At 51.0% G+C, this 24,287-nt stretch overlaps 2 protein-coding genes across 4 annotated transcripts in view; both read left to right on the plus strand.

Moving 5' to 3' along the window:
• Positions 1 to 7,018, plus strand: part of GOLGB1 (golgin B1) — a 40,858-nt gene extending 33,840 nt beyond the window's left edge. For all 3 annotated transcript variants that reach the window (XM_040061091.2, XM_040061094.1, XM_058420113.1), the window contains 6 exons: positions 972 to 1,103; positions 2,226 to 2,384; positions 2,517 to 2,614; positions 3,266 to 3,400; positions 4,915 to 5,020; positions 5,387 to 7,018. In XM_040061091.2, the coding sequence (XP_039917025.1) occupies positions 972 to 1,103; positions 2,226 to 2,384; positions 2,517 to 2,614; positions 3,266 to 3,400; positions 4,915 to 5,020; positions 5,387 to 5,521 (765 nt within the window). In that variant the 3' untranslated portion in view covers positions 5,522 to 7,018. The remainder of the gene's footprint in view (positions 1 to 971; positions 1,104 to 2,225; positions 2,385 to 2,516; positions 2,615 to 3,265; positions 3,401 to 4,914; positions 5,021 to 5,386) is intronic.
• Positions 7,019 to 8,897: 1,879 nt separating this feature from the next.
• LOC120752311 (hematopoietic lineage cell-specific protein-like) lies at positions 8,898 to 24,268 on the plus strand. Its single transcript, XM_040063187.2, has 15 exons — positions 8,898 to 8,969; positions 11,149 to 11,232; positions 12,334 to 12,407; positions 13,259 to 13,388; positions 14,582 to 14,692; positions 15,079 to 15,133; positions 17,035 to 17,145; positions 17,734 to 17,844; positions 18,523 to 18,578; positions 20,619 to 20,688; positions 20,926 to 21,062; positions 21,625 to 21,735; positions 22,209 to 22,518; positions 23,233 to 23,304; positions 24,085 to 24,268. Exons 2-15 carry the CDS (start codon positions 11,149 to 11,151, stop codon positions 24,219 to 24,221), a joined length of 1,569 nt encoding a protein of 522 aa, XP_039919121.1. The 5' UTR covers positions 8,898 to 8,969; the 3' UTR covers positions 24,222 to 24,268.
• Positions 24,269 to 24,287: the final 19 nt, after the last annotated feature.

Consider the following 24,287-nt stretch of genomic DNA (forward strand, 5'->3'; position numbering starts at 1 on the left):
TACCAACAGTCTGACCTGCATCACTGAAAGTTGTAGAAATTATGACACACCCTTAAATGCTCTTCCTTAAGTTCCTGGTTTCCAGTGTTTCCAGAAAGAGGGTAAAAGTGACAGGGCTTCCTAGGCACCTTGGGTCTTTTAGAGCGGCATGGAACTTCTCAGGTGTGTATTCTGGCTGTTTCTGAGTTGCCCTCTTGCACTGTCTTTGAATCTAAGATTTTCTGTCCTGGTTCTCATTTCAATGTCACATCTTAAAAATTAAGTTTTCTATTGCAATTTTCTTGCTGTTTTTACTGTAACAGGGATCTACAATCCTGGTTCAAGCTCGTAGAGGCTGAGGCTTGAACACTGCACCTTCTCTCTTATTCTCCTTGTATACCGGCCTAAAAGTGGAGTGGTATAAGCTTGGTATTCTGCTTGTCTAGGGAAGGCTGCACGCACAGCCATCAGAGCCAAGAGAAAATTCTCCCACCCACGTCTGCAATGTTCCAGTGGTTTGTCAGTGGAGGGCGTAGCAGATCTCCCTTATCCCTTTGATACACCCATGCATATATGCAAAGAAAAAGCTTGAACAATGTTCAGGCTTTCCAGGAGGATTCTTCAGTGCTGGCCTTTTGGTTTTTGTTGATCAGAGCGGTGTGGACTTTGCTTTAGGTTTTTGTTTGTTTTTTCTTTTCTCGTTCATGTGCCTTTTTTTTTTTTTTCTTCCTGTATTGTAAACAGCTTTAAGACAACTTCTGAGCAGGATCCATCATATGTGCAACTTTGGTGATCTTTCCTAACGGTTTGTGTTTTCAGATGGCTTTTAGGATATTTCTGTTTATTCCCCATTTGCTCTTTTGCGTGAGCGGATCAAGTTCAAGGTGTAGGAATAACGCTTGGTTTGACCTTGGAATACTGAAAAGAGAGGACTAACACAAGAGAGAGTTGTCACCTGTGCAGTATATTTGTCTTTGTCCTTTCCTTGGCAGATTTCCCCAGAAGTCCTGAAAGGGGACTTTTCAAGTCTAGAAACAGAGATGAAACACCTCCAGGCCCAGCTAAGTGACAGTCTGAAAGAACTGCACCAGAAAGAGCTCAGAATTCAGCAGTTAAACAGCAAGGTACTGATCCATGCCGTATACTTGCTTGCAGGATAAGGAATGTGGGGAGGGCTAGGCTGGAATGGGGCTCAGGAAGCAGGAATGAATCTGTCCTTGCGGGCATTCAGTGAAGTAACACAAAATCAGAAACACATCTCTCAAAAGAGCAGTGTTAGAATCACACCGGTGGATACCGTTGCTGAGCAGGGTTTGCACAGCACCAGAGCCCATCCTCTGTGTCCCACAGTGTCCCACACTGCTCTCCCTCAGTGAGAAACTGGGGTGAGTCAGAGTATTGGAGAGAGAAGCCATGAGTGGGACTCGTACAGCTGTTCTGGATGGAGCAGAAGGATATCCAGGCCCCGTGCAGATCCCATCCAGCAGGCTCGGTGACAGGGTCTGAATCAGCAGCTTTTCTGCCACTGCAATTTAGTACCCTTTCTCCCGGGTGACCAAAGGGACAAGGAGGAGGGAAGAGGGCAGAGGAGGAAAGAAAGTGAGAGAAGGGAAGAGAGGACAGATGGAGGGGATAGCGGGGGAAAGAAGTTGGATGGGGAGAGATGAAGACCAGAGAGTGAGACCGTATGAAGAAAGTTGTTTACAGGTCCCATGCCTATTGTCAGGAGTGCTTTCTAGCCTCCTCTTTCTGGGCTGCTGAAGGAAGTGCCTCCTTGGGAAGGCAAGCTTGTCATCTTCATTTCCGCCAGCCAGCTTGAAACACTTCCTGCATCTCAGTGCAGAATAACAATCGGTCAATTCCCACACTGAAATGGAAGACCCAGAATTTATCCATCTTCAGAAAGAGAGAGTATAAAAGATCATAATTTTAATCGTGATCAAGGAGAGACTATAAAATCATAATTTACTGATGATATTACTGAAAGGTTTAGGTCAATATCAGCACTTTAGAAATCTTGTTCTGGATATGTAGTATTCTGTACATCTCCTTGATGTTTTGAGACTCCTTTTCCAGAAACCTTTGCCACAAGCTGCTCTTGGAGATTGTCATTGGTCTTTGGATGTTAGTGATGGGCAACGTGGCAGTTACACATTCTCGAGAAATTCTTAACCTCAGTTAGACGGAGAGCAATTTTGCTTTCACAAAATCAATTTCTTTGCTTGCCAGTTGTGTTCTCTTCTCAGCTATCTCAGGTCTTTGAAGAGAAAAATGCCCTTGCCCTCCAGCTCCATGGGAGCAGCCGGAGCATTTGTGAGAGCCATCAGCACTACAGCGAGGTCCTGAACCGCTGCCTAGTGCTGGAGAGGCAGCTCCAGGAGCTGCAGGCTGCAGACAAGAGCATGGTAAGGGAGTTGGGCTTGATGCACAATAGGGAAAAGCTCATTTCAAAGGGCTCTGTGAACTGTCCGGCATTGTAGTGGCTGTGTGTCCTCTTCATTCAGTGCAGTCTGCAGGACATTCCTGTCTTCTTTCAGGAGCTGTTTGCGACAGACGCTGCTCCAGGAGCACCCCAAGAAAAGAATGAGCCACAGAGAGGCACTTACACATCTGAACTACAAGAGCTGCAGCTGAGGTAAAGAAAGTCTGAGAAAACAGGGGTGGGGATGTTGGCCCTGTTGGAGGCCTTGAGGCTAGTGATGAGCCTGCTGCTTTTACTCTGTACCAGTGTGTTGGGAAAACTCAATCCCACACTAGGATCTTGTGGACTTGGAGGAACTGTCACATACACTTAGTAGCTGTCATTAGCTCTTTGGATTAGACATTCAAAAAACCATGAGGACAACATGCAGCAGCAATGCCAGCCAAACCGTGTCTTGGATCTGGTGGGCTGTGTTCTCAGTAGCTGCTGAAGTATATCAATGGTCCTGGTCTCAAGGTTGTAGCCTGAGAGTGTGCCTGGAACTGAGATAGTGTACAGGATTCCTTGTAACCTTCTGAAACAAAGATCTAGCCCATGATTCCTCAAACCCTTTCAAAATAATTTTCAGAAGGTGGAGCCATGTTGACAGAGCCAAGGAACTCCTTCCTGATGTGAAATAGAAGCTTCAAGAGATTTATCTTCTGTCATGTTTTCCAAATAGTTTAAATATAATAAAGATGACTAAGTCTCCTGTGCGTACTGGGAGGTAATTTGAGTCTGTTCACACACTGCATCAGTCAATACAATAGAATCACAGTAGTCCATGGTTAGGCCTTTTTTCGCATATGCTTTATTTTCTGACAGGTTGTCTGAAACAGAACATTTACATAGCAGCACAAAGCAGGATATGCAGTATTTAGAGGAGCAGCTGGAGGAAGAACGGGACCGTCGTCTTGCTGCAGAGGAGGCGCTTTTTGTGGCACAGGATCAGATCAGGAGGTGAGGCAGCTTGAGCAAACAAACACTATCACCGTAGAAGTGTGTTTTCACTATCTCTGTTTTTCATTTGCGCTTCATCACATCCTTCTGTCAAATGGCACTGGGGGCACAAAGACAACTACCATGTCTGTCACAGAATCACAGAAAGGCTGAGGTTGGAAGGGGCTTCCAAAGACCATCTGGCCCAACCTCCTGCTCAGCCTAGACCCAGTTGCCCAGGACCATGTCCAGATGGCTGTTGAGTATCTCCAAAGAGGAAGACTTCACAACCTCCCTGGACAACTGGCGTGGTGCTCAGTCACTTTTACTGTAAAAAAAGTGTTTTCCGGAGTTCAGCAAATTCAGTTCCTTCAGTTGTAGGCAGATAGAATGAGACAAATGATTAGACATTCAGACAAGTTCTGTCTAGAAATGAATGCAAACTCTCTCAATTAGTTAAATTTACTGCTGGAAAATATAATTTGGAGACTGAGAATTGGGCACTGGCTGAAGAGGAGTTCTCATGCTTCCTGGGGATTTTTTTCTCAATAAGCATCTGTCTGTCATGCATGAAAGAGTTTTGACCTGAAGAATGTCACTCATTTTTAATGTATTGTCAATTAACATAAACTCTTAGGAGAAAGGACTTTTCTCCATCTTTCCAAGGTTTAGCTTTAGCCTGGACCCGTCTCCAGCCCTGTCCCCTGTATCCAGCACTGGGGTCTGCAGTGCACAGGACTCTGCATATCTCAGGGCACTGCACAGATGCCCTGAGAGTCAGCAGAGCCAAGGCGACTGACCTGGACTAGATGTTGGAATTAGGATGCAGTGAGCAGCAGGATTAAAATGCTTGATTCTCCTCATTGACTACGGAGGAGGTTTTAGCACGTGACATGATTGCAGACACTTGTGCTGTGCATTTCCTGGTAGTTCAGATAACTGGAGTAATGGACTAGTGGGGTCTTTTACATGAAAACAGTGCCTTTCTTTTGACATACCTGCTGATTCAGCCAAAAAATAATGGTCTGGATGGAAGAATTCTGGATGCAGTTCTGTGGTAATTGCTGCACAGTTGGGACAACTGTAGCTCCTTCTGGCATTAAAGTCTGTAAAAGCCTCTTGTGGCTGATGTCGCTCTGAACGGTAGCCCCAGGATGTGACTGCTGCCTCTGCCACTAGAAAATCGGAGGAACTGACATTATTGCAGCCAGAGCTGGCTTCCAAAATAATTTCACAGAATTTAAAACATACAGGTGTATTTTCCGCCCTGTCTTCTTTCAAGTCACACTATAAAATTTCACTTGAAAGGAGGAAGGACTCCTGCTAATTGGGTCACCCTGTTCTTTTGCTCAGTGTGAGCTCAGGAGGCATGACATCTGTACAAATAGAGCCAGCTCTTGGCAAGTGAAGCCAGGGCTTGCTTGCAGGGGTTAATTCCTTTTTTGAGAAACACCTTCTTTCCTATGCTTGATTACAGTGCTTATTTGGGGCATTATAATAAGAAACTGAATTTAATTTCATGTTTGTTGTGGCAGGTTGCAGTCAAGTGAGGGGGCATCTTCCTTAAGTGCCAGCATTGATATGACTCCAGGTCACGAGCAGTCCTTGCTGATCGACTCCATGGATAATAATTCCAGCAGAGTAAGAATTTAACATTCACAGCTGTCAATTAAGTGAGCCCCAGCTGATTCAAGAAACTGTGAACCTACAGCAGTTAAATTCTTCTGTAGACACACATAAATTGGATGGGGACTGTAGTTTTTCTGCTCTTGCCATACTGGAAACAAAATTGGCTGGGGCTGGGTCATGGACAACCTGCAGAGAGTAGGGGAAGGGGAATATTTCATGAGGATTGCCCTAGTGTTAGGATCTGACAGTGGAACGATTTGGGGAAGGTTTATGCTCATTAGCTTAAACAAACATACCTCTATGGTCCAGAGAGCTGGATGAAGGCAGCTGGGGCCACAGCCATTCCTTGTAGTGACTGCTCTCTCTTTATTCTTCCAGACTCGGAGTACTCTTGGACTACGACGCCTGTTACGCTCTCTCTTCCGCTCCCGGACCCACTTGCCTCTGCTAGTGGCCATGTATCTGCTTGCTCTCCATGTCCTGCTCTTCCTGTGCTTTACGGGCCGCCTGTGAACAGGAGTGACAGCCTCTTCTCGAGCCCCAGCCCGGTACACCCTCACAGAAGGGCAGGGCAGCCTTTCCCAAACCAGCCCTGAAGCAGCAGCTGCACCCAGCACCTGGGCGCTGCTGTCAGTGCTGGGGCTGGGGAACTGCTCCCAGGAGATCTGCCCTTCCCTCCGTGTTTCTACACGAGTGGTTTGTTTTCTGAGCCAGGGTTGTGCTGCAAGCCTCAAGGACAGCATCTGTTCCTGTACCTGGAAGTAGTACCACTCATTTTAGATAGTATTGTGCTGCAGCAGGAATAAGAAAAATACTCTTGAGTTGCTGCAGTACTTCAGTACTTCTAAAACTGCACAATCTTCCCCCTCTTAGGCTGAATCCATGAGTGGGGTTGGGGGAGCACTGTAGCTGGAGGGTTCTTCCCTTTCTTCCACCCCTTAGATTTGCTCCATGCCTCAGAGCTGTCTGAAATGCATATCCTAAGGAAGTTATGGGCACTTTAAGGAATGTGGATCTTAAAGTCATGTTTTCCTGCTCAGTTGCATCTCCTGTTGAAGATCTGGCCCTGGTGAGCATTCCATTTAAAAATTAACCTTCATTTAACCTTTAAAGGCTTGTCTGCCCTAACAAGCCTGTAAAATAATGCCAATAATTTAATTATTTGAAAGGAATAGGAAACATGAAAAAATTTAGCTCTTAAGTTAAAACCCCTCCTATTTATAGCATTTGTGCATCTCTCATGATGGAAAGTTCTGCCTTACCTCTAGAAATTAGAGCAGCCCTGCTCCTGCCTCCTCATCCACTCGTCATGAGACTGAACCTGCACAGGCTGTGTTGAAGGGGTCCATAATGTGCTGTGTGGGCCCAAAGCAAAGGCAGGAACTCCAGGAATAAACTCTTTTCCTGTGCTGAGGAAGGAGCCAGAGTTCTGAAACCTTTTGGTATCTCTGGTGTATAAAGCTGGTGCTGGTGTTTGGGCATGTTTGGACCTGAATCAAATGATGCAAATGGACTGGATCTTTTAGGATATATGAAAATACGGATATATTTCCATGTTTTCTAAAAAGTTCCTGAATTTGAGACTGCCCTCTTCCAAAAGGAGAATGTCGAATGCAAAGGAAGTTCCAGTCACATTCGCTGTCAGATCCCGAGTGGTCGTTTTCATTCGGAGTACTGGCCAGGAGAATCGTACCGGCCTCTTAGTAGAGCATTAACAGTCACATTTTTCCCTTGGGAAAGAGGTAGTTCTTTTGATACTGCCGGTAAACTAAGCTGCTCTAGCCAGTGCAGAAGGCCTGTTTGAGGACGGATTGATTTCACTGGTAGCTCAAGCAGCTGGATCTCTGGCAGGTCCAGAGCACTGGCACTATAGATCCTTTCGTGGACTCTCCATGATTATCAGTGTGAACTTCCTCTAACTATGTCAAATGCAATGACCAAATATTTTGTCTATAGCTTCCTGGGGTATGAGCTCCTGTATGTATAATAAAGTTTATTTTTCAGATGGAATTTGTGTAACATTGTCATGTAACTGTCCAAGTGGAGGGTGTAGTGCTGCATAATCACCACACCTTGTGTGGGACACGATGGGGCTGCGGGTCTCTTTTGTGTGCGCTGCCTTGCGTGATGGTTGCAGAAGCTCTGTTTCTTTACACACTGTGAATGCCTAGGTGATGACTTTTTTTCCCTGTCTCACCTCTTGCTCAGCCTTTTTCAGCTGACAGGATAAGGAAATAGAAATAGCATTTGATTAGGCAATGGCTCATGGCAGGGGTGTGTGGAGCTAATAATTTTAAGGTCCCTTCCAACCCAAACCATTTGCACGCATCGTGAAAGCAATTCCAGCAAAACAATATCTTCTCGGGTTTACTTTTCCAGCTTTGCCTGAACACTGCACCCTGTTAGAGTTGTGCAACCCCAGGACAGATACGGAAGTTGGCAACAGTGAGCTGGAACATGCTGGTAATTCAGATGTGACAGTCAAACTGTCCCCTTCCAACTTTCTGTAGCCAAGAACAGGTACCCATGTTCACAGTCACTGTTGTAGTCCCCCACCACCGTCGGAACAAAAGCCAGCGTTGGGGTGTTGTAAGGCTGTAGATAATGTTTCCACTAACAGGAGCAAGGATTGTAAGCAAAGTATGTTTCCTTAAAGCCTGTGCAATTTTTTTCCCTGAACTGAAGAAAGGCACAATTCTGAGGCCTCAGATAAATTTAAATATTTTATAGCTGCAGATGGAACAATTATAGCTTAGATTAAATACAGGAATAAAACCTCAGAAGGAACTCCTTGTCTGCTAAGTGTAGTCTGACTGAACAGCTTTGTGGTTTGACCTGATGAAAGATGGGGCCTTTTAGGTGATGTTTCCTGTCTCAAACATTTCAACATTTTATTTCTTCTCCAATGGACCTGTCCTTCCTTGACTTTTCATCTATCTTCAATAGAGCCTGAGAAGGAGGTCAGCCGAAGAAGCTGTGCTCTGTCATCCCTGGGACCCTCACGCCAATTCGGCACCACCACCGAGGCTGGGACAGGGTCTGGTTTTGTGCCAGGAGGAAAGCAACATCAGGGCTAGGGAGGAGTGCATACAAGTTACTGCATGGGGCTTTAAGGGGAACCCTCCTGATCCTCTCAGCTCCTGTTGCAGAACAGGTGTGAGGATCTGGGAATGGCAGACAAAGCACATGATGAGGTGCAAGGAACCTGTGCAAGTGCCCTCACTGAGGGCAGAATAACCCACCTCTCATAATGAGCATTAAGGCCTGTGCTGAGGAGAAACAACAGAGGGACACAGTCACAGGTGAGTAGTTCCTGAGCACAGTGAAAGCCCCCATGTGCTGGAGTCTTTTCAGGAGTGTTTGCTCTCTCCCAGGAGCCTGAGACAGGGATGTCACCAGACAACCGACTTAAGATCAGTGCAGCTTTGGACTGTGCCCATTCTGGGTTTTTTGTGTGGGTACTGGTGATACTGCAACAAGTTTGATTAAAGGAGTTTTCAGGGTCCTGGGTAAATGGGAAAAGGTTCAGGGGCACAGTTAGTGTTCTCCTTAATCCTCCAAGTAATGGAGAGAGATATTGAAAGTAAAAGGCACACTCAAGACTTGGCTCTAGGATTTGTGCCTCCACCAGAACTCTTTTTTTTTTATACCCATGTGCGAGTCTTCTTTGAAATGGAAGGTGTGCTGGGACCTGATGGGATCCAGTGTGCCGAGGGGGGAACTCTGGATCTGCACTGCATCGGTGTCTCAGGGCAGAGGCAGCCTGCAGGGGAACTGCAGCGCTGGGGCCAGTTCTGGGACTCATGACTTGAGCAGAGCTGGGGGCTGGGGTGCAGGAAGTGAAAAGAGCCGAAGTTAAAACAGGAACTCTGAACAGACACAGGCCCAAAGCTGTCTTTGGCGGCAGGTCCCTGAGCAGAAGGCAGCAAGTTTGTCTGCAGGAACTGGTGAGCCTTTAAAGGTAAGAAAACTTGAGGGGGGGTTGGGAGTGGAAAGTGAGAAATTACTACAAAAGGGTGTTGTGTTTGGTGGGCAAAGATAACTCCTTCCTGACCAAGCATGGTGGGCAATGCTCAGCATTTGCTTCTCAGGCTGTTGTCCTGTCTTCTTTGTGATTCTTGTGTTTGAGGCTCTAAAGAACCACATTTCCAAATCTACCAGCAAGAATGTACTGTGTGGCAACCCTACATTTGTGCTATAGTGGATGTTTTCCCAGGGGAAAATGGGACAAAAAAAAAGGGTTGAAATGCTACCCTGGCTGATATTTCTCATAGAGACAGAGTCCAGAGCCTCGTGATACAATTAGAGCCTCTGGTTTGTCACGGTGCCCACAATACATGGCAGGTGGCTTTGGAGAACGGGTGGTCAAGAACCGTTTACCACAGCATTTAAAACCTTGAGCCATCTTATTTGAGCTCAAATCAGATGCCCTGATAAAGAGCAGCCGTGTGCTAGCTGGTTATTACTGCTGGTTTACGCTTTACAAAAATGAGCAACGGACTTTAAAAATCTTTGGCATGAGAGATGCCAATAAATGAGGGAGGGGAAAAGAAGAATAAAGGTGGTGTTAGATGGGGCTGTGTTGTCCACGTGAACCTTTCTGCTTCCCCTGCCTCTAATTGCAGTTAGCTGTATTCAGTTTGGCCCTGGATTGCTGTTAGTAGGGAATGTCACAGACCGCCTGTGGTCCTGAGGCACCTGGAGAAGACCTAAAACCAGGTCTTCACTGTAGATCTGCCTTAGCCCTTCAACTTCTCCCTTAGCTGACTACCTTCGTTTAACAAAATAATCATCTCTGCTGTGCTCACTTGGTTTCTGTTCTCTTTGCTCCCTGGTCTTACAGTGCTGGTTCTCTGGAAAGGACAGCTTGAAACTGAGCAGAGCACTGTACTAAACCAGAAGGTTATTCACTTAAGCAGCTCTTGACGTGGGACAGTTAACTACTTAGCATAAACACAGAATTACTTAATTACTCAGCATAAACATTTTGCTTTCGCAGAGGGCAACTGCCCCAAGCGCTTGGGGCAGTCTGAGGCTTCCATGCAGCCGTGGGAGTGAGGGGGGAGTGCAGCTGAGCAGCACATGGGTAAAGCTGCTGTTAACTGAAGATCCAGCACACAGGAGGTCTCTTCCTTCCTGTTGATTTGGTCACAGTTTGGTGTGATGGAGAACAGCGCTCAGCTCAGTCTTCCCTGCGCATTCTCTTCAATCTTTCTGTCTGCCCCATGAAAAAGCTGCTTTGGGCAACACAGAGAACTTGTGGTTCCTCAACACCGCAGGCAGTAAAAGGGGTGGGATATGAAGGGAGGGGGCTCTGAAGAGAGTGATTGCTCTGGGGTGTAAGGGGCAGCCAACTCCTCTCTCTCATTTTGTAAAAACTCCATTGTTTGGGGAGGGCTTTTTCATCATGTATTTTTCACGGTCACCTTGAAAATGAAACGTAGGGGTTTTAGATTTCGCATTGCTTTTAACTTCCACTTTCTGGGCCCATCACTTCCTCCAGACCTGCAGGAGTGGTCCCACCACAGCCTCAGCCGGTTTAGCTAGAGTGCTTTTAAGCCCCATTTTCCATTTTCTCCACGTGACAAACGTGAACCCCACACAGCACCAGCTCTGTCACACTGCTGTCCAGCCTTGCTCTGACCCTTCTCTAGGCTACTGTACGGGGATTAAAAGGTTGAAAAGCAGACAAGAGGCTTGAGGAGTCCACCTCAGTTCCAGCCGCACAGCGTCACGGTGCTGGAGCACGCCATAGGGGTGTGTACAACCATGCTAATGGGGGGGTAACACAGGGAACAGCCTCCCACAGCGCAGAAAATTAATGTGTGTTGGAAAAGCAGAATCTGGAAATTGTATGCCAGCGTTTGTTTACACTGTAAGAAGGTGCGTGTTCCTACTGCAGAGTCAGGGTGCACGAAGGCTGTGGTTTACATCCACCACTCCCTGTGTGTTTTGCTCTAAGACATGCTGGGGCTCAGGAGCAGCTGTTTTGGGGTGCCCTGTGCTGTATGAGGGACAGATGTGTGAGGACAGGTGGCCTGTAAGGGCCCCCTCCAGCCCAGGTTCTGCTGTGACTGGGTATAAAGCCTGCTGTCGCCACGTGCGGCCACCCTGGGTGACACCACGTCCTTGTTGTGCAGATGTGGAAAGCAGTTGTGGGACACAACGTGTCGGTAAAAGTGGAGGCTGAGGGAGACGACTGGGACACGGACCCTGATTTTGTGGTGAGTGTCTGGTGTGGCAGCAGTTCTGCTGGTGGTGTGAAGAGCTCCTGGCCCTGGGCACTTGCTGCTCAGCTGGGCTCGGGGCTCAGCTGCTGCACCGCTGGCAGGGCAGGATCAACCCAGTGCCATCAGCCCCTTGCAGGTACTGCCAGGTCACCTGTCTGAGCCGTTTCTGACACAGCTCCAGGTTTAGTCTCCAGAACTTCCTACATCATTGCACACCCCATGTCTGACCACAAGTAATGGCACTTAAAGAGTACAGAATATGCAGGGTTTATTAAACCGACTCTCTGGTCATTTCCCTTGTCCTCTCCACAACATATGTTACAAGACACAGCAAACACATTTTCTCTGTCCCACACTGTTTGTAACTGTACAGGATCCAAGATTTCCCTCATTTATCTTTTTTCCAGATGAAAAATCCTACTCTGTTTACAGTCAACTTGTGCAGGTGCAGCTCTGTGCCTCTTACACTCCTGTTTTCTGTCTAGTTTGACTCTGAGTGAGCTGGTAAAAGAGCAGAAGGGGAACCCTGTGCATTCATACAGGGTCACAATTTTCGTTTTCCATTTGGTTCTCTATTACTTTCCTAATAAGCCTCTCCCGTTGGACAAGAGTCCTGTGTTTTTGAGGTTCAGTCTTGCCTAATTATTTCCAGTAAGAGATTCTAGTTTGGGGCAGAAAATCAAATTCCTTTCTCATAATTTCAAGTTATTAAAGTTTTAGATAAAATCTACACTGTCCAGGTTTTTTTGTTTGTTTACTTAGTTTCTTCAATTTGTGGAAGCATTCAGACTAAGTATGAACAGAATAAGACTTTGTATTAATTTTATCGTTCTATTTCATATATGTGTATTTTCAGCTTTATTGTGTATTAGGAAAGACTCTATCGATGCTTCACTTTATAGAATATATGTTATATGTAGACCTTCCACAAAGCTACAACCCAAGGCCGCGATAGCCGGGCCGGAGGGCTGAGGTCACTGCGGTTTCTCGAGTATTTTCCGGAGCAGCGAATCTCGCTCCTGCCGGGTGTCACCTCGCCCGGCGGGGACGGGGTGCCTGGTCCCACGGGGCTGACGGCCGCGGTTCGTTCCGCAGAACGACATCTCCGAGCGGGAGCAGCGCTGGGGAGCCAAAACCGTCGAGGGCTCCGGCCGCGCCGGGCACATCGAGTGAGTGCGGCGGGGAGGACCGGGACCGGGAGCGGGACCGGGGGCGTGCGGGACCGGGAGCGGGGGCGTGCGGGAGCAGGAGCGGGAGCGGGGGCGTGCGGGAGCAGGAGCGGGAGCGGGGGCGTGCGGGAGCGGGACCGGGAGCGGACCGGGACCGGGGGCGTGCGGGAGCGGGACCGGGACCGGGGGCGTGCGGGAGCGGGACCGGGACCGGGAGCGGGGGCCGTGCGGGACCAGGAGCGGGACCGGGAGCGGGGGCCGTGCGGGACCAGGAGCGGGACCGGGACCGGGGGGCGTGCGGGAGCGGGAGCGGGACCAGGAGCGGGACCGGGAGCGGGGGGCATGCGGGAGCGGGGGCCGTGCGGGACCGGCGCCGCGGGGACAGAGCGAGCCCTGCCGGGGCGGGGACCGGCCCTGCGGAGGAGAGCGGGGCGGTACCGCGGGCACAGCCCCGTTCCGCGGCTCCTCGCTGGGTCCCGCCCCGCAGCTGTGGGGAATGGCGGGGCGAGCGCCCGCACATGGGGCTGTCCGGGACAGCCCTGCGCAGCCCCGCAGGGTGTCCAGTGCGGCACCCGGGAAAAGGAAGGTGTGGGGTCCCGAAAAAGTCGGGGTGTAGCCCTGAACAGGGTTGGATGTCCCCCTGACTCCGCTGGTCCCTTGCCAGTCCCCGGCGTGCCCTCTCAGGCGCAGCGGCTGCGTGTGTGGCTGGCACCCAGGGGAGCCCAGAGCAGGCAGCTGGCCCTGCGTGTGCGTCCTGCTGGGCTCTGACTGGTGCAGGGGCGCAGGGATGCTCCGAATAGCTGCAGGGCTCTGCGAAATCCCACGCTGACCTGCCCTGTCTCTGTCTCCAGCATCCATCAGCTGAGGAGCAAGGTATCAGAGGAACACGAGGTCATCAAGAAGAAGGAGCTGGAGACCGGCCCCAAGGCATCCTATGGCTATGGGGGCAAATTTGGAACAGAGCAAGACCGAATGGATAAGGTAACAGCTGTGGAAGGCTTCCTTGGGCCTCAGTGGAAGAGTGCTTTTCTCGTAAAGGAAGGGGCATCCCTGTTTTCTGGCCTGACCCCGAAGGGAGAGGATGGAGAGTTTGCATGGTTGCACAGACTCACACATGTCCAGCTAGCCCATAATCTGTCTCCAGGATCTGTTTGAATTAATTTGTGTAACTCATCTCTACATCTTCCTTGCAATGCTCTCACTAGCTGTGAAGGGCTTCCTGTGGCTGTTCAGCCTGCGTAACAATTAAATCTGGTGCCTCCCTACTTGTGCTTGGAGAACTAATGTATAGTAATTCCATCCTCATATTCTGCATTACAGACCTCCTATCTGCCCAAGATAAAGCCCTATACATCAGATCTGATCTATGTTTTGTGAGAATCATTATCACACTTCTTCCTGTACCTTTCAGCCTTTAATGCTTCTTTCTCAGAAGTGAGATGATTAGGTCGCAGTGGAGATCCATAGGTGTGGTCACTGGGATTGAACCAGGATGGCAGGGTGAGAAAGACTGTCCTCAAAAATTCCCTGCTCTCCCTGCCAGAGCTGTTGTAGTCAGGAACTGCACACAGTCCTCAGGAGAAGGGGCAGAAGCTGAACACTTGCAACATCCTGGCAAAACCAGACAAAGGCCAAGAGGTTGCTCAACAAAAACATCCTCACTTTGGTCCAGCATAGTCTGAGCCCAGCCACTCCATTTTGGCATAGAGTGTCTGTGGTTCCTGGCCACAGCACCTCCAGCAGGGAGAGCAGGATGATGGCCTGGCCTGTGGCCAGGTTTGCTTGCCCTCGCTGTCAGATACAGAAACAGGGGGTGGGTGCCAGACCTCTGCCTGGAGTTCTCGGCTGTGTGTGCTGTCTGCACCTTTCTCTTGTCTCCCCTGTGATTATCCACCATGCAACTCCACCAGCTCTGGAGAGCGGCTGGCATTTGGCATCCCGTACTTTGCTTGCTGAGCTGGCAGTGGGGACGGTTTGCTGAGCCCTTGAGGCTCCTCCCGGGCCTCAGAGCAGAGCCGCTGCTGGCAAAGGCACGTGGAGGGCGTGGGCACCATTGGCACACTCAGCCTGGGCCTGTTGCTCTGTGGTTGCAAGCGTGTCAGCAGCATGTGGATGCAGCTGTGGTGCCTCTGCCTGTCCACCGTGGATGCTCACGTCCCGCTCTCTCCTCTCAGTGCGCAGTAGGACATGAGTACGTTGCTGATGTTGGGAAGCACTCCTCCCAGACAGATGCAGCCCAGGGCTTTGGCGGCAAGTTTGGAGTCCAGCGGGACCGAGCAGACAAGGTATGCTGGGCAGTGCAGCTGAAATACGTACCTGTGGCCCCTGCTGCCCCCAGAGCCCTGCTGCGTGCCAGACCGTGGCTCAGTTTTCAGAGCGCGGGGCATGCAGGGTGTGCCACGTGCCGCGGTCACGCTGGAGCGCAGCTCACCTGCGCGCAGGGCAGTGGCCGATGGCGCAGCGTGGGGCACCTGTGGAGGTAACTGGTGTGCACTGCTGTGGTGGGCCTGTCCCATCCAGGCAGAACACTGCTTGTCCAGGGGCTGTGGTGTTTGCCCCTGCTTGCTGCAGCACTACACAGGGAGCCAGTAACAGCCTGGCCCCAGGGGAGGGAGGCTGAGACCCACCTCTGCCCTCAGGATGATTGACAGTCCTCCCCTTCTTGTTCCAGTCAGCACTGGGCTTTGAATACAAGGGTGAGGTGGAGAAACACTCGTCCCAGAAAGGCAAGTCCATGGGCACATGTGGCCCTTTGACCCTTTGCCCAGCTTCTCTTCTGCTCGCAGTGTCCCACGCTGCTGGCTGTGGCACAGTCTCCTGCCTCTTGATTCAGATTCCTGTTCCCAGTCCATCACCCTCGTGGGCCCATTCGCTGCTGTCCTGTCACCATCCTCATGCTGTACATCCTGCTTGTTTCTGTGCTTTGCTTTGGTGGAAACCCCGTCCTGGCTGAGCAGAGGAGACACTCCCACCCTGTGATGGATGGCTAGTGCTTCCTCTCCTCTCAAAGCCCTTCGCAGAACTGCTCCAGAGGAAGCCTGACCACTGTAGCACTTGAGAACTGATGGCTGGAAAAGCAGCCCTGTAAGGAAAAGGCACAGCAATGGATATGAAAGCAAAGCGTCCAAACTTCTGCAGAATTCTGCTGATAATTCAACAAACAGTGCAAGAATTGAAACTAAGGGTATTTTAAATATTCTGCACCCAGGAGAAGATGAGAGGGCATGGTCTGTTGCTGTTTTAGGTAAATGTGAGGAATACTGCATTACCAAGGAAAGAACTGAATCAGGTTCATTTAAAAGGAAACTATAAGAGAAGGAAAATGGTTTGAGGCATTCTTGGTTCATCTTAAAATAATGAGTGACATGCAGTTGTGCTCCATTAACATATTCCTATAGACAAAGGAGTTAATCAGGCTATGTGAAACCACAGAAATTGCTCAGGAAATGGGAATGTCTGAAATAGTGTTTGGATTGCTGTTCATAAAAATGTGTCCATACTGGAAGCTCCAGCAGCAAGGTAACAGTCATAAAATCTGTGTTTACTGGAAACAGCTCTCTTAAAGATCCATTTCATAACAGCCTCATAGGCAGATAATAGTTTAGTCACAATAAATTTAAGAATTTTTAGGACTTAGAGATGACTGATCTTCTATGAAACACAGATCCATTCTGGAATACAAAATGTTCTTATGCATATCTCTCTAGATCACAGCCTCCATGGATTGGTACGGCTGAAGTTGTTGGAGAAGCCTCAACCCAGTCCCGTGAAATGCAGATCTGTGAGATTAGCATCAGGGAACAGGGAGAGGTGACTCCCATTTACTCCTGAAGGGCAGGATTTAAAGACTGAGCAGGCAGGTGTCTGAAAAGAGGAGTCTGTACAGCCAGGAGTCAGGATGGAGGCTGAAATGTCTCAGGAATCAGCCAGTAATAACCGTGTGGTCCTTAGAAAACAGCTGAACACAGTCATTAATGGATCACTGGTTCAGAGATGGAAAAAGGAGCGGCACAAGGCAACTGTGCTGGGCTCTCACGCAATGGGCAGTGTGCCAGGGAGAAGAGGGGGAGCAAGTCTGCAGAAAGGGGGGGTTCAGCCTTGGTGGCAGTCCCCAGGGTCAGTGGGTCTTTGTGGAAGCTGAGATTCCACTACAGCAAGCCTGAGCCCTTTTGCCATTCCTGTGCTCCCAAGACTTGGCGTCTTACTCACAGCCCTTTCCTGGGGCTGGCAGACCACAGGCTGAAATGCTGGCTCTGGAGGTGGGTGAGGGACTGATGGCAGTGGGACGAGGGATGGACTGTCAGTGCCCAAGCCGTGCTTGGCTTTGCCTTCATGGGTGACAGAGCTCCCACTGTCCTCGGCATGTCTGTTTTCTTCCTTTCCTCCTGGTGTCTTGTGTCTCCTGGTGCCCTGACCCCCATTTGCCTTGTTCCCCCATTCCTGCAGGCTCTCATCCATGGTGCTCCTTGCCACCCACTCTGTCCCCTCCAACCCTTCATCTTCTGTGGTGTTTCCATAATATCTGCTGCTCTCCCTTCTCCCTGGGGGCCCTTCCCAGTGCTGCTCCCTATCCTCTCCTCACCAGCCCCATGCTGGGGGCAGCATTTGACTCCATACACCACCCCAGATTACTCCAAGGGCTTTGGTGGCCGTTACGGAGTGGAAAGGGACAAGGTGGACAAAGCAGCTGTGGGATTTGACTACAAGAGCCAGGCAGAGAAGCATGACTCTCAGAAAGGTGAGCCACGGCAGCCAGGTGAGCTGGAGAGGCTGGGTGAGGTGGGAGAGACTGAGGGAGCTGGGTGAGCCGGGGGTGCTGGAGGAGGTGAGGGAGCTGGGGGAGCTGAGGAGAGGGAGCAGGCAGTGTCAGGGCTGGAGCTGGAGACTGTGCCCGCTGGGACTATGGGGCACTGTGCAGGGCATTTGCAATCTGCTGCAGGAGTGGTGGAGGAGCTAAAAGGAGCTGCTGGGAATGGGCCAGGCGAGGAAAACCATTGCACATTTCATGGCTGCTGAAAAGAGTTCAGGCTAAAGTAAGAGGAGCAGAAGAGTTCTGTGGGCATAGGGATCTCTTGGAGCATATCAACAAAGGAAAGGTGAAGGGGAAGCCCAGGCAGGTGCTAATAGCAGGTGACATATCCCAGGGAGGAGGGAGGGCTGTTGCTGCAGCACCAGTGGGGATATCTGTCCTTGTTCCATGTCTTTCTCCAAGTCCCGGACATGGAAAACTTGTGAGAACAGCCTGAACTCACATTGCTGCCGCTTGTCTCCTTCCCTCCCTTGTGTGTTCTCTTCCATGCCCTGATCTGGATCTCTGTGGCTGAAGATTATTCTATGGGCTTTGGTGGGAAGTTTGGGGTCCAGCGGGATCGTCAGGACAAGAATGCCCTTGGCTGGGACCATCAGGAAGAAGTGCAACCGCACGCATCTCAAAGAGGTTGGGCAATGTTGCCAGATGTGGTAGCAGTTTCCTTAGAGCACACAGAGACCCTTGTCTGGAGCTTCTGGTTCATAGTAAGAGATCCAGCTGCTGAAAACAGAATGTGTCCGGCACGTTGCAGAGCAGCTGTGAACTCCAAAGCACAAGGGCAGAGTGGGTGGGAGCTTGGACCAGTGGGGGACACGGAACGTGAGCCCCTCAATCAGGACTCCCAGACACTGCTGTGCTTTCTCTGTGAGAGTCATTCCTAACCATAAGCTCATTGTAACCTCCCTGCCCCAGTTCTGTCCAGATTTGCTCTTCGCACACATAGGTCACACACTGAAGTCAGGAGCTCTCAGAGGAATGAGGCAGAGCAGATCCCAGGAATGTCTTGTGTACAGCAGGTTTGACCTCCCTGGACAGGACCATGCTCCACTCAGGTGGGGTGACTGGCCTCGCCCTGGTGCCTTGGGCTCGGGTTTGGCAGCTACAGCCCCGCACACCTATGCCCTCAGCTGGAAGGAGGGTGGGATTAGTGCTAGAAGCTACTATCCAGAGCACTTAGCTTTATCTGTATATCATCACATATGGAACTGACTAGAGATAACACATGCGAACTCATATCACTGGTCACAGCATGCCAAAGTAAGACGTGCATACAAAATACTATAAAATAACATTTTTTCCATACAGACTATGCCAAGGGGTTTGGAGGCCGTTATGGGGTCCAGAAGGATAGAGTGGATAAGGTAAGACTGCTGCAGCCTGCAATTTCTTCCTCCTAATCACTGCTTTTTGCCCATCTGAAAGAGAAGAGATTCCCCCAGTGGAGGCGAGATCCCAATGCACAGCTATGGCAAGAAGGAACTGGCTGAGCGTGAAATACCAGAGGGTGCAGAGGGATGCAGCCTGGAGAGACTGTAATGCAGGAATTCCTCACGACACTCTGTCGCCCCTCACTTTTCTGCTGTTTGTTACCCTCTGCAGGTTTTTCAGTCCTATCAAGGAGTGACTCATGGTCTCTTCAGGTGCTAAATCTTTCTGCACCCCTTGACAAACTCCAGCAGGGATGGGATTGGCATAGATCAGTCTGCTGTGCATGAGAAGAGGTCTCCAAGTTGCTGGTTCAGGTTTTCTGTTTGGGCTGGCACCAGGCAAAGCCTCATGTACAGTCACAACTCAGACTGAGGCACTGGGATCAATTCCGTGCTCAGCTCGTTGCCCTGAAGGCAAGGGGAGTCCCGCCAGTGGGTGGTGACCTGCATGGATGTGGATAGCCAAAAAGATGTGAATCCTGGGGCTTTGGGGCATTTGGAAGAGGCAGTGAGGGTGCCTTCCCTGAAACCTCCTTCCCCTGCTGGGGCCACAGTGCTGTGCCTGGTACAGCACCGACCTTGCTGTCCTCTGGAGCTCGAGGAAGCAGGGGAGGATGCAAACACCCTGAAACAACCCACAGGGTCCTGTCCATGCTGTGGGTGTAGGCTGGGCCAGCAACAGAGAGGGAATGTTGTCCTGCCCTCAGAAGAGATTAACACTATCTGTGAATTTAACAACAGCAAATGGAGGGGCGTTGACAAAAGGCACATCTTGTACGTGATCAAAAAAAACTTGCAAAAGCAGATGAGGACTTGGTAAAAGGGCTGTGGGTCATTTGGGAAGCAGGATGCAGAGAGGAGATAAGCAGTTCTTGTTTGACTCAAAGTGAACATGAACTTGTGCATTTTGAGAATACTGAAGCATAAACATGGTAAAAATAAGGATTATTTGGGCAAGTAACTAAGTTTCAGATTGCCTGGTCCTGAGGAATGGAGAAATGCTGAATTCATGGCACCAGAGCAGAGCATAACAGACCCTCAGGCAGCCTGAACTCCCCTTTGGTAAAGTTGTGGACACTCGCTATCAGACTAAGGCTCACACAAAATACAAGTGCTGTCATCTACACAGCATGTCCAGGCCTCTGCTGTGACCTGTAGACACCTGGTTCTGAGCCTGCAGGCTGGTTTGCCTGCTCAGGTGTGTTTTCTGCAGGAAGAGCAGAGCTACTGTCGGGGCTCCATGGCTGCAGCCAGCCACCAGCCTATTGTGACACCTGGTGTAAAACGTCAAGCTGAAAAGTGGATCCTACCTGTTCGTTTCTTTTTGCATGAAGTAGTTTTCTCATGAAAGCAGATAAACCCTTAAGCCTTCTCTATCTCACTTTGGTTTTCCTGCACCCTCTCCACCAATACAATTCCCGGTTCAGGCTGTCTCCATACCTGCTGAAGCCGGTGATGCCGCGGGCGTTCACGCTCTGGTGCTGGTTTCCAGCCTGCACACACACGACAGGTGAGGCAGCCGTGCATCCAGCAGGGAAGTGCTTTCAGCCCTCGTCCACGGAGAGTGCAGGGATGGATGCACAGTGTCCCTGGGCCTGGGGAAGAGGCAGATGGCCAGGAATCCTTCCAGGCATCCTCCCAGCTCCCTGCCATGGTACAGGGAGTGCCCCCAGCCCTGCTGTCCTGTGCCACTGCTCAACCTCCCCCGCTGGGCTCCACAGCACCTTTGCAGCTCTCAGTGCCACCTCTTGGGCAGGGACACCTGTGTCCTTGGCTGGGGGGCGACAGGTTCGTCCCCAGGACAGGGAGGTATCAGAAGCAGGGACTACAGCCAACAAACAGCCTCTCCTGGGCCAGGGCAAGTGTACAGGTGCGGACAAACACACCTGGGAACAAAGCTTGCCATCACCAGTACCCAAAGCCAGCACTAGCACTGCCCAACAAGCTGAACAATTCTTTCACTTCCTCTTGCAGAGTGCTGCTGGCTTTGATGAGATGGCAGCTCCTACCTCCTCCTATGAGAAAACGAGACCCCTGGAAGCAGGTGAGACATGAGTACCAGCTCTGGGCTTAGGAAGCTGTGGGCCTCACAGTCCCTCTGTGGCAGCATGCTGGCGGGTGTGTGCTGTGGTGGGATTGGGGTTTAACCTGTGCTGGAGGGCAGGAGAAGGTGGCTGAAGTGCAAGTTTCTCTAGAAGAGGCAGAGGTCTGGGTTTCTCCTGAATGCTTGGGGTGGTGGAAGGAAGATGTAGGGCTGGGTCAATCAGTGGTCTCCTCACAGGAGCTTCCAGTGGCACCAGCAGCCTGCGGTCGCGGTTTGAACACATGGCCAAATCGGCGGAGGAGGAGAGCAGAAGGCAGGCAGAGGAGGAGCGGGTGAGGCGGCAGGCCCGGGAGCACCGCGCAGCTCGGCAGCAGGTGAGCCGGGGCTGTCTTGCCCTGTCCTCCCAGACTCATGACACAGACTTTTCCTCAAAGCCTTGCAGCTCCATGTCCTTCTATCTGGCTTCTTGAGGGTAACTTCCTGCCTAAACTGTTTCCCTGCCGCTGCCAAGAATGGCCACTGAGCTTCACATTTGTCACAGGAGTTTCCTTTTCAGCACACCAAACACTCATATAAGGACATATCTGCACCCAACCATGGCACCTGTGCTCTGGCCTCAGCTTGTTTTGCCTCTGGTGCCTGGCAAACAGTCTGGTAACTTCTTCCCAGCACTGCTACCCCAGGAGTCTGTACGTGGGATGCATCTCAGAAAGCTGGTGCTGTTCCTACACTCGGAGGACACAGGGGTGTTAACAGTGAAGCTGTCCCCCCCCTCAAAATGCTCCTCTTTGGGGCTGCCCCGCTCTTGTCACCAGCCTGTGAGTGCCCAGGCCCAGAGCAGGTTTATAGGCAGAGGAAAATGTTCTGAGTTGTTCTGTTGGGAATGTGAACAACCATTGTTCCAAGGGACTGAGCGGTCTGATGGCTTTTCTCCAGCAGGAAATCCCTCCAAGAGAGAAGGAGCACACTGGGGCAGTCCCTCCAGCCACGACAGCGAGGGTCCCCAGGAGCACTGCTGGGGACCAGCCCGTGTCACCAGGAGAGCAGGTGCCAAGGCCACCTGGGAGAGCTGGGGAGGGGAGCAGGCGGAGGGGATTGCACCTGGGAGGGGCTGTGCTTTACGGGCAGCCCTGCAGGAAGATGTGGAACACAGCCACAGGGTGTGAGAGGCTTTGGAAGGATAAGGGGAAGCATTGGGATGGGACATGACTGCACAGCACCTGACCCCACGGGACAAGCTCTGGGAGTGGGTCAGTGCAGTGGCACTGCCATGGCCTGTAGTGAAGTTTGAACAGAGTTCAAGCAGGTGAGTCCTGAGGGTCTCCAGAGCAATCCCAGCTGTGGTTCAGCACGGCCCCAGTAGCTCAGCTGTTTCCCTGGTGTGCAGGGGACAATGCTCCAGTTGTGCCCTGGCAGCAGGAAAGGGGCTGCCTTGTGTCAGGGGCTGGGAGTAAGGGAAGAGCTGCGTGTGGTGGGTGCTCTGCAGGTGACTTTCCTGTCACTTTCCCACCACATGGCAGGAGGCCAAAAGGGAGGATGAGGAAGTACCACCCACTTTGCCACCAAGGCCAGCAGATCTGGATGCAGAGCTGTGCAAGGTCCCCAGCGAGGACCAGCACACCTACAGTACAAGTTTGGATGTTGGTGGAGAATATGAGGAGCTGCCAGAGCCCTCTGACTACTGTGACATTACCAGTGGAGGTGCTGACTATGAGGAGCTGCCAGCTCCGCTGGGAAAGCTGGATACCACCTATGACTTTGGAGGAGATGAAGGTGAAGACTATGAGGTGATCCTTCCTCAGGAGCCCAGACAGAGCCAGCCCCACCTGGGTGAGTACTGATGGAAGAGCCCATGTCTTGGGGAGCTTGTACCTGTTCACTAGCCTCACTGGGGGTATGAGACAAACTCCAGAGGGAATTTTTATCCTGGAGTCTGCTGTGGTCAGGATAGCAGTTTCTGATGATGGAGACTTGGTTGTGTCCCAGTTCCCTGCCCAGCTCTATGGTGCAGATGAACTGCATGGGATGCTGGACCAGGCAGCAGGACTTTGCTGGATCAGGGTCTGGGCAGGAGGCTGCCACAGGCCCGGCAGAAGCTGGATGTGGACTAATTCTCCTGCTACAGTTTCCTGGCAGTGCTGCACTGGGGTCTGGGGGTGCCCCTGGTTCAGCCCATTCCCCACAAGGTTGGTGTTCCTGAGACCTGGTCTGGTGGAGTCTCCTGGTGTGAGGAGTGCAGGTAGCCTTTATTCAAGCGCAGGAGCAAACTGCATGGGCTGCTGCCGGTACTTCCATCGCAGCTTTGCTGGTACTGGAGATGGCACGTGAAGAGGTTGGAGTTATTCCCAGCCTTTTTCTTAGGAGAAGACCCAGCCGTCTCCTTGAAGAAGGGAAGGGAGCTCACACCTTGCTTTGGGCTGTGGTGCACCTCTCCTTGCTGACAGGGCTTGGATGTGCTTCCCCAGAGCTGGGCTGGAGGGTGGCGCTGACCAGGACTGTGTGGCTGCTCCAGCCCCTGTCTCATGTCTGACCTGTGTTCTGCAGGGAGCATGGACAGTGCTTTCGAGGAGCAGAGCCCCGGGATCTGTGCAGTGGCTCTCTACGATTACCAAGGAGGTGGGTCTGCCCTCAGGGCTTCGGGGAAGGCGCTGTGCCCCGCCAGGGCTGTGCAACGGCCACATGGGGGTACACCCTGTCAGCAGTGGGGAAGAGACTGTGGCTTGGTGGTTTAAACTTCTTCCACCTGGGAAGCAGAATGAGACTTGGCTTGGGAACTGTCATGGTGCAGGAACAGTGTTCTCCAATTTAGTACTCCCAGTAAAAAAACATGCAACGCCTCTCCAATTGGAGGCACAAAAAGACAAAGATCACAGGCTGAGATAAGAACAATTTACCGGAAACAGCAATAAGAAAGTGAACAGTAACAGCAACAATGTTAATAACAGCAGGTATAAGAAAAGAAATTATTCACACAGAAAAACACCTACCAATAGACAATATTGGACTGCCCCCTCCACCACATTTTCTCAAGCAGAAGAAACCTTGTCTTCCTTGGAATCCAGAGTCCCTTTCCCCCACCCCTGGCAATGACACGAAGTGGTATAGAATAACCTCTGTATCTTGGTCATGGCCCCTCCCAGCTACTGCAAAAAATTCACCTTGTCCTGGCCCGAAGCAGGATAGGAACAGAAAAACTTTGTCTTTCATCTGTGAGGTCTTGCTCTTTCTCTGCTTTATCTGTGCAGTTGGATGAGGGCTGGGTGAGGTAAACTCTTGGAGGTTACCAGGGCACTTGTTCTGTCTCCTGCCTGGGGGAAGGTGGGAGGAGGAACGTGCACCAGCTCTCTCCGGGGTTCTCTTTGCATTGTGACTGTCTTTTCTTGACAATTTTTGCAGATGGAGATGATGAGATTTCTTTTGATCCCGATGACAGAATCACGCACATTGAGATGGTGGATGAAGGCTGGTGGCGGGGACAGTGCCACGGCAGAGTCGGCCTCTTCCCAGCAAATTATGTGAAGCTTCTGCAATGAAGCGTGCACACTGCAAGCTGCTTCCTTCCAAACTTTTGCCTCTCTTGTGGTTTGACGCCGGCCAAA

The sequence above is a fragment of the Hirundo rustica genome, chromosome 4 (genome assembly GCF_015227805.2).
Source record: "Hirundo rustica isolate bHirRus1 chromosome 4, bHirRus1.pri.v3, whole genome shotgun sequence".
In the NCBI taxonomy this organism is placed as follows: Eukaryota; Metazoa; Chordata; class Aves; order Passeriformes; family Hirundinidae; genus Hirundo; species Hirundo rustica.